At 47.4% G+C, this 9645-nt stretch overlaps 2 protein-coding genes across 2 annotated transcripts; one reads left to right on the top strand and one right to left on the bottom strand.

Annotated features, from left to right (window-relative positions):
- Positions 1 to 397: 397 nt before the first annotated feature.
- LOC135809897 (ras-like GTP-binding protein Rho1) lies at positions 398 to 5737 on the bottom strand. Its single transcript, XM_065323342.1, has 2 exons — positions 5577 to 5737; positions 398 to 1486 (listed from the first exon to the last, which is right to left on the bottom strand). The coding sequence occupies exon 2, from the start codon at positions 1484 to 1486 to the stop codon at positions 908 to 910; it is 579 nt and encodes a 192-aa protein (XP_065179414.1). The 5' UTR covers positions 5577 to 5737; the 3' UTR covers positions 398 to 907.
- A 444-nt stretch (positions 5738 to 6181) lies between these two features.
- Positions 6182 to 9532, top strand: LOC135809895 (syndetin-like). Its single transcript, XM_065323340.1, has one exon. The coding sequence runs from the start codon at positions 6287 to 6289 to the stop codon at positions 9119 to 9121; it is 2835 nt and encodes a 944-aa protein (XP_065179412.1). The 5' UTR covers positions 6182 to 6286; the 3' UTR covers positions 9122 to 9532.
- The last annotated feature ends 113 nt before the right edge of the window (positions 9533 to 9645 follow it).

The raw sequence follows: 9645 nt of genomic DNA, 5'->3' as shown, positions 1-9645 counted from the left end.
TTTATAGGACTGTCGGCTTCCTTGTCACAGGAATTTCTCGAATTTCTACGGTCACCACGGTAACGTGTATGCAATTAGCCACTTCTAAGCCAAAATCAGTGCATTTTCTCACCTGTAGGCAGGTGGAAAGCGCATATCGCTCGGAGGGACTTTTTCGCAATCAATCCTGAGCTACACAGTATATTGGCATATCAGGAGCCTGAGGTTATGACCATGATGACTATAGTATACAATTTAGTGTATACCCTCAAGAGTTCGGGGGGGGGGGGGGGTATGAATTCTTGATACACTCCATATCCTACACAAAGTATGAAAGGCTATGGTATGGCTGGGCCAATCAAAAACTGCTTCCGCCGGTCCTGATGTGGAGGCAAACATCACACGAGTCCAAAGTTGGTTCAATATGCTACAGGGTTGCCTGTAGCCAACAAAAACATTCAACTTTTTCAGAGGACTGAGAAGGGATAGGACGAGCACCACGAGCCCGAACATCTCCCGATGCCTCCGAGCAATGACAATAATAAAATAACTGGAAAATAGGGCAGATCTAGTTCTATCGGAACAATATTTGGAACCATAGTAACAGAAAATGGCATGGTCATCTCATTAGTGAAGCAGCAAAAAAATTAATATCGCCCAGTGATGGTCGCGGTGTCAAAACAAGGCGAGATTGGAAAAGCACACAAAACGAAAGTTTGAGCAAAAGACGGGTTGGATTTCTTGACATAAATCCAAGACGAGCAGCAGGGAACGACGACAGCAGGGGACAGGATATGGAGGGAGGGGTTGGACAAACACATTACAGGCCGGAACTATTCATTTCTTTTATACAGTCAAGAACGGCATGACGAAAGGGTCTTAAGAAAATCTGTGTACAGAGGCAATGAGCAGTAGTACCTCACACCGTTTACAAGAGCAGGCACTTGCCCTTCTTCTTCTTCTGAACTTGAAGTGCTGCCCTGGTAGCCGTTTCAAAAACTTCACGCACACCTTCCTTGCTCTTAGCTGAGCACTCCAAGTACGCAAAAGCTCCAATTTTCTCGGACATGGCGCGTCCTTCTTCTGGCTTGACTGGCTCCTGCTTCATCTTGGCGAGTTCTTTCTTTGTTGCTTCATCATTTCTGAGATCCTTCTTGTTGCCGACCAGGATAATAGGGACATTGGGACAGAAGTGCTTCACTTCCGGCGTCCACTTCTCTGGGATGTTTTCCAAGCTGTCGGGACTATCCACAGAGAAACACATCAGGATGACATCGGTGTCTGGGTAGGAGAGAGGACGGAGACGATCATAGTCCTCCTGTCCCGCAGTGTCCCACAATGCAAGCTCCACACTCTTTCCTTCAGCTTCAATGTCTGCCACGTAGTTTTCAAACACAGTTGGGACGTACACTTCGGGGAACTGGTCCTTGGAAAAGACAATAAGTAGACAGGTCTTTCCACAAGCACCATCACCAACGATGACGAGCTTCTTGCGAATGGTGGTCATCTGTTTAGATAAAGACAAAAAAAGAGAAAAGCAGACAGTGTCAAACAATGGACATACTGCACTGAATCGCCAGGCTTTGCTCAACCAGGTTGCACTCCAACTGGTGAAAAATAAGCCAGAATAGATTAAAAATTGTATAAAAAAACATGCGGCAAATATGGTACAGTGAAAACTGTCTAAGCTGACCGCTCAAGGGACCTTGAAGATAAGGTCCATGTGAGCAGTTAGGTGGTCTCATTATTGAGGGTCACTTCGCTGTAATTGAAATCCTTTAGTCCTAGATGTAGATGTCTTCTGGGCCTTGACAGCCTTTACTGTAACACACTGTCAGTCTGATCTACCCAAATAGATGGTTGGACAACGAGGAATTATACATGAACAACAGAGTTGTTCTACAGTAGGAAGAGAACGCATTTTCAAATAAATAAAGTAGCTATACTCGTATTACAATCTGTTTCTCTACTAGATACGAGATTTTTTGGCGATTTGTCCGGCCAGTCACACTGAGCAGAGCTCCACTGACGAGACCTAACAAGGTCGAAGGAAACACAAACCCAGTTCGGGAACACAAACCACTGTAACAAGTACGTACACACATACAAAAAGGCTCGACAGCGGGATGACAACGACAAAGCGCATATTCATGCAACGTACACGATTGCGGCCAGAACTACCAGTACATCTATTCCCATCATCTTTCCATGGCTACAATAGTAGCAACATACAGTCATGTTACCACCTGTTCTCCCGCCATGCTGTTAAGAGAAGAAGCCTGTAAACCTAGCCACAAACTAAAACAGAACGTGCACAATCGCGCTATCGAATCCTCGCAGTCTGTTGACCATATTTCCAAGAAAGGAATCCACTGGCACAAATGTTGGCAACTGGCAGCATAGGCAGTGCAAACCTAACCGAACCCACCTACAACACTGTTGCGCACCAGCCCAGTAAGCACAGAGATTCATAAACACTACAACAGTGTGCACCACAAGTTGGGGTGGAGTCAAGCCAAATCTGCGCCGGGCAGCACCGTTGGTGGACCAGCCCTGATGCCAAAGGAGATCACGTGCATACGGTTCGAGTTCCACGGTAGCACGAAATCTACTACAGTCGTCGCCAAAAAAATCCGGCCAAATGCAATGCTAGCTACCGGTAGCTGTGCATGGGCCGCATGCACAGCCACTGTAGTGGTAGTGCACGGCATATGCTGCAGCGCTGCCAGACCTGCATACACTCAGTGCAGTGCTAGACTCGACTGCAGCGGGCAGAGTGCAGCGCAGACCAGAGACTGTTCAGTTCAGTGCTGTCCTGACTCCTGGTGCAAGTGGTGTGGGCATAATTCATGAATGCGTAGTAGATCTACTTGCCTGCCATACCACTGTACGCGTATCCATGGCATTGGCCGGATTGTTTTATGGCATTGGCCGGATTGTTTTGGCGACGACTGTACAAAGCAATACAAAATGCGCCCAAAATGCTACAACAGGATTGCCAATGGGAGCTTGAAACAATGTTTCTTCAACAATTCATGGGATGGTAAAGGTCTTTCAGTGATGTCCACTTTTTTGATACGTTACTGCAGATCGTGAAACTACTTCAACATCTTGTATTGCTGGCTCGTAAGCGACGGTGTCAATATAAATTAGATATAGAAAAGTTCACGACTTGTCTTGGTTTGAAACTTAGACAAAGCATTCATCCAGGCACTAGCGTGCACGGGTCACATACCACTTTTGCTCAAAATTGTACAGGATTGGTGCCGGGGCATGTCCCAATAGTTGGGCACTAACTTTACCAGCCCTCACCGCAGCTGATTTAGGGTATGATTTTGGTATGCATTGCAATTGTTCACAATAGCGCAATCCACCAGGCGAGGTTACGCGAGGACTGTGCGTACGGCGATTCGCCAACCAACCCTTAGCCAATGAGCACGAGTCCGCCAAAATGAACTTCTCAGCTACAGATACAGAAAGCATTGGACACGACTTCAAAAATCCACAAGTACACACACAAGCGCAGCATTCATCAAACTGGGGTATACGAGAAATCGGAGAACGTTTCTATGGACATAGCCAGTATATCAGAAGGCAGTGCAGTGAAGCCATCAGATGATTTTTCTTGCACGGACTCGACCAAAAACATGTACAACTTTGACACAAGTTTACTGATTAGTCGATTAGTGGCACACGAACAAAAAGCAATGCAGCAGAAGTGCCTTTACGGATACGGGACAATGTCAACACTACCATGACAAGTTGGAAGGCGGTTGGAGTGCGCATCCAAGACGTGCTAGAGCTGATTGGCAGTTAGCGTAGAACGCCAGTACCGTTGGTCAGTGTCGTGCAATGTTATCGCATGAGCTGATTGTCAAGTAACTGGTGGTGTTAGTGGACATGATAGCGTAACCTGTAGTTCCTTGGTCCCTTTCTTTGCTACCATGATGAATTTGCAATTTTTAACTCCCTCAAGCAAATAAATTCATTTTTAGTTATGAGCCGTACAAACTACTAGGGCTGAAGACAGTTACCGGCGCGGCAAGATAATATTACCAGAAATCCTCTTGTTTCCGAAATGGACGAATGTAGGTGGGTGCTGCCACAATTGCATGAAAAGCAGAGGACATGGTCACTCAACCAGCAAACTTTTTTGACTGCAACAATTCGATGGAAATAAGCGACGCAGAGAGTCCTACACTCTCGGAATGGCAAGGAAGTGTGTTGCGCGTACCCATAATATGGTAATCATGGTAATGCCATGCTGAAATACAGCGTGTGTTACATTGTAGCGTACTTGGTGTAAAGTTGTACAGGACATAGCAGTGAGCCAACCATGCTGTGCCACATCAATCCCTTCCGATCCTCCTGCGTTATATTCACCATGCACTCAGGTACAGAGTGGAGAACCCATCGATAAGACGCCCGCGTCTGGGTCCATTAGAAACTAACAATAACTACCAGGGTTAGAACTTCCAGAAGCAACTCATACTGAGTGACTCCTCTATAACAGTCCATGTGCTAACAATGAAGTACAAGAGTATACCAACACAGTCATATCAACGAGCACAACAGCAAGTGCAAAAAAGGTACAGTAAGGGATTGGTAAGTAATAATATTAGTTAGTACTTCCAGAAGTATAATTACTATAAAGTTTAGTTCAGATTATACACGCACACCACCTGGACAGGATGCAGCCTTTTACTGACTTTGAACCTAAATGCTCAATGATTATGATTGTTCAGACAGTGTGAGAACGAACCTAGTCACTACTCACAACTTCAAGAAACATGACCCCTATGACACAGCCAACCCCGTACACCTTGTACCCTCGCACAGAAAATTTAGACAAGGCCCAAGCCAAGGAGTATGCGAGGTGACTTCTACACCACATAACAAAGGGAAAGAAGCTGTCCTCACTGAACATCCCACACATAGTTCCAAAATAACTGCATTTCTGTTCAGCACCACTCTTCCTTCCGCGCGTGGACGTGGAACGCACAGTGACAGTCATCACGCAAATCAAACCGGCGTGACAACAGCAGGTAACCTCATGCACACTACATGTACCACTGCATTGCAGGTGTATTCGGAAGAACGACTGTGCCATCATGAACCGATTTTACACCAACAAAAATTCGCACACTCAACTAAACCGAAATGGTGTGACTGCTATGGCTTCTGGCCAGTTTCCTTCGCAGAACAGAAATGTATCACAAGACGGATTACATATCATCCACTACTTGATCACGGAACATCACCATGAAGAACGGTGCTCATAAGAACACACCAGTACTGTAGTGTGGTTCGGTGGCGGTACAATTCTGGCAAGGTACGGAGCTACATTGTAGCTGATGACAGAACCATTACTTCGACTGAAAATGCAAGGCAGGTCACTAGAAACCAAACGTACCTAGCTTCTTCCATAGAAAGAAGAAGTTGGCACAAAATCATGCAATAGGCAAGTACCTGGGCACTACCCAATACAAGTGCCACATAGGTAGTTTTCAAAGGACAAACTTCACACACTCAACAAGATGACCCCGAAAGCCTAAGACATAGCTAGTAAATGGAGTCACAAAACACAAAGAGCTCACCTTGCCTGCTCGCAACGGTACTTAGGTCGGCTACAAACAAGAAGATGAAATTCCAGTTTGATTGAAAGAAGCAAGAAAAGAAGCAAGATCAGAGGAGGCCTACGGCTACGCGGACTAAAAACGAAAACTGATAAAAGCTCTGCGCCACTGAACTGCACTGATGATCGTTGTGGAGGAACTGCATGCATGAAGTGGATCATGGATGTGTCCGCGCCGCCAGGCCAGTCAGCAAAAAAACCTTTCAACGGGACCAAGGGCAAGGGCGGGACGGGGTCCAAAAAATCCCTCAAAAATCACCATCGCATCCCCTACCCGGTACCCGGTACACTGTACCCCGGCCCCGCAATGCGCAATGCCATGCCCTGGCCCCTGGATCCCCCTGTCCCCCGGTTCAGCCCGGGCGCATACACGGCTTCAGCACAGCTACAGAGCATACCGTACCGATGATACCCTGCATACCGCGTAGCCTCGTAGCAAGAGTACATAACCCCCCGGGGGGTTATGTACTCTTGCACGTAGACGTACATAGTCATTCAGTACAAGCTACGCAGGTCATGCATAGCATGCAACTGTACGAACCTGGAACGGGCTGTTCCGTGTTCGTTTGTTGACGATTTTTGGAATGTCAGCTGAATAATGTTTGTTGAGAATTTTCAGTTCGAAATCACCATCATCATCATGTGTGTTGTTTAGAGAAAAACGCCACCATCATGGCTCTAGGGAGGTTCAAATTTCTCCCATCCTTTCTCACCAAGGAAAAGGATGAGGAGGGTGGCGTGGAAGCCCCGTCCCTGCCGATTGAAAGTAAGGAGAGAGAGGACATTAGGGAGAACCCAGTGGAGATCGAGGAAATCCTGAACGGCATGGATCAGGCATACATGACTGATGAGGAAATGGATCCTAACCAGTATGTCCTTGACAAGCTACCTGATGAGCTAAATTCTCAAGCACTGCTTGAACAAGTACTCAAGCTACGGCAGGAACTGGATGCAGTTAGCAAGAAATTGTCAGATTTGGTTTTAGAAAACCATGCATCATATGTTGAGGAGCTCCAAAGGGTCACTGACATTCAGAATGCTCTGCAGATGGCCACCATGGTGTGTCTTAATGGCAGGAGGCAGCTCGCCCAGTCCAAGAAGGATGTAACCAAAGGTGGTCTTGGAGTGTTGTCGAATCATCGCAAACGATTGAAAATCCAACAAATCATGCGCACCTTACGGACCATCAAGACCCTCCAAAGAACGGATATTCGTACTCAGGAAATGTTGGAAGAAGAAGACTATCCCGCAGCAATCCAGCTGTGCTTGGAATGTCAGCAAGCTATCAAAAGCTACAAGAAGTACCACTGTGTCAGTGAGCTGGGCTCGAAGCTCCAGGATACACAAGTCGAGATTGAAGATCAACTGGACCGTGTCTTGGCGCAATCTTGCACAGCATTTGATGCGCATCGCTATGATCGTGTTCAGACGGCATACCGGCTTCTCAGCAAGTCACAGATGGCCATGGACCAGTTGCTGATGCACTACACGCAGACCCTGCACAACCGTTCATTTTCCATTGTACTTCAGTTTGCTGAGCGGTGCCGACACGATGCAAAGAGCGGCCCACTCAACCGCCTGCCGTACAAGGATCTGTGCTCGAAGATGGACAGCAAGTACTTTGTGCCATGCCTGATTGAGCTGTGCAAGAGTCTGTGGGAAGTTCTGCATTGCTACCATCGCACAGTGAAATGGCATGAGCGACAGGACAAGATGATGGATGAAGACGAAGCACTGCGCAACGATGCTGAGCTGCAGTACAACCGCTCCTATATCAATAAGAAGCTGGAGCATGGCAAGACGAAGATCTGGCAGGACGTGAAACAGCGCGTGAAGCCTTATCTGCTGGGAACGGATCTGTCTAGCTTCCAGTTTGACAACTTCATCGCGGTGCTGAACGTGACAAATCGCCTGATATCTGTCGGTGAGGAGGTGTGCGGCGACAAGTCTGCTGACCTTCAAGATAGCGTGCGCCTGCAAAGCTTGAACTACTTCAAGTCGTTTCATCGCGTTCGCATGGATGAGCTGCGTATGTTCCTGGAGAATGAGATGTGGGATGTGTGGCCTGTCCGTGCCTCCTTCACCATCTATTCTTTGAAGGAGTTTAGCTTTCTGCGCTCTAGCTCAACGCTGAGTCCGACAACCAAGATCCGGAACCTGACCGACGGGTTTTTCATGCGATTTTCCCAACATGGCAATCCGTTTGATGATGCTGACGAGGAAGATGTTGCAGAAGAGCCTCTTGTAGTGGCTGATGAGAATTCCCCGAGGGCCACTCGACGCCTAGCAGGTGATGACGACGAAGATGATGACGAGCCCGAGGAGCTGAAACGTGACTTTGTGGACGAGGGTGATCACCACGCGCCAACGAAGAAAAGCAAGCGTCCCCAACCTGGCCATGGCAAAGTTGAGGAGGCTATGGAAGGACCCATCTGCACCAACACAACGCTAGGTGTGATGCGCCTATTTGGCAAGTACATGCGCATGATGGATGTACTGAAGCCGATCGCATACGACGTGATGATCTTTTTGTCCCAGCTGTTCGACTACTACATGTATGCTGTACATTCTTTCTTCGCCAGAGATGTGGCTGTGGCTGACAGCGGGCCTCTTAGCCTGAGCAGCAAGATGAAAACCACACTGAAGCGCATTGAGAACAACCTGATCCTTCACATGGATTCAGCAGGTGTGCCTCTGAGCAGTGTGACAGATGAGATTCGAGTGCAAGCGCCGGCTCTGTCCACTATGATTCCCCTGGATCAGCTCTCCTCGCTGTATGGCCTAACTCGCCGAATGACGGCCGTCGAATCGCTGGTGTTCCTGGCATCGCAGTTCGAAAGTCTTTTGCCTCACCTGGAAGTATTTGTACCGCAGTCGAAACGTGCATTCCTCTCGCAGTTTCACTCCCAGACGGTGAGCATTGTCCCTGAGCTGCGACAACCCGTCTATTGTGGTGTGGCCGACAAGATGCTAGATACAGGCCGCTTGCTGCAGCAAATGTCGTCAGTCAAGTGGGACATCAGGGATATTATGTCTCAGCACAGCCACTACATCGACTACATCTTGACAGAGTGTCAGGTGTTGAAGCGGCGTGTCGACGAGTGGAACAGCATCACACCAATGCCCAAGGTAGTTCTGAACGTGGTGTGGGCACACATCCTACACACCATTAATCACACCTTCGTCGAGGGCTTTGCCAGCGCCAAGAAGTGCAGCAATGAAGGCCGAGCGCTGATGCAGCTCGACTTCCAGCAGTTCATCATCCAGATTGAGAAGCTGCTGACACTTCGGCCAATTCCTGAGCGCGAGTTTGTGGATACGTACATCAAGGCGTTCTACATGTCCGAGGCGGATATTGAGCCTTGGCTGCGTGATCATCGCATGTACTCCACCAAGCAGCTGACGAGCTTGGTGCAATGTGGTGTTGGTGCACACATCAACAAGAAAGCGAAAAATCGCCTGATCAACCTGATCGAAGACATGGAGAAGACCAGGCGTCCAATGTAGGTTGCTGAACAGAAGAGCTTTTAGCCATGCCATTACTCTTCTTTTTCTTTTTTTTCGGTGTTCCGAGTTTCACTCCTCCAGTGTGTTGAGAAATTAGTTCAAAGCCATTATCTTTGCCGGGTATGTTTTGTTTTTATCACTTATTTTGCACATCAAAGTACATGTAGTAACCAAATTCGTATGATAACACTCATGAAATTTTATTAATTGACCTTTTGTTTAGTTTCGGTGGACGAGCTTTGCATCAATTTTGGAACCTTTAGTGTACTTTTTACTTTACTTTTCTCCATTGTATATTTTGTTGCTGTGAAATATGCTGGCTGACTGTGAGTCATTACATGTGCTATTATTTCTTTGCCAATTGTGCGTAAGTTTTAGAGGTTTGTGCGAATCACCTTCCTTGACTGCCAACATGTTCACATTTGAGATGGCTGTTATGCAAGAGTACATAACCCCCCATGCCCCAGGGGTTATGTACTCTTGCTGTATGTGTACACCATTGTGACTATTTTGTTACCATGTAC

This window comes from Sycon ciliatum, chromosome 2, assembly GCF_964019385.1.
Source record: "Sycon ciliatum chromosome 2, ocSycCili1.1, whole genome shotgun sequence".
In the NCBI taxonomy this organism is placed as follows: Eukaryota; Metazoa; Porifera; class Calcarea; order Leucosolenida; family Sycettidae; genus Sycon; species Sycon ciliatum.
This window is presented reverse-complemented; position numbering and strand designations above follow the sequence as displayed.

What these genes read in the sequence shown, in the direction of transcription:
- LOC135809895 (XM_065323340.1), top strand. Translation starts at nt 6,287, where the DNA reads ATGGCTCTAGGGAGGTTCAAATTTCTCCCATCCTTTCTCACCAAGGAA.
- LOC135809897 (XM_065323342.1), bottom strand. Translation starts at nt 1,486, where the DNA reads ATGACCACCATTCGCAAGAAGCTCGTCATCGTTGGTGATGGTGCTTGT.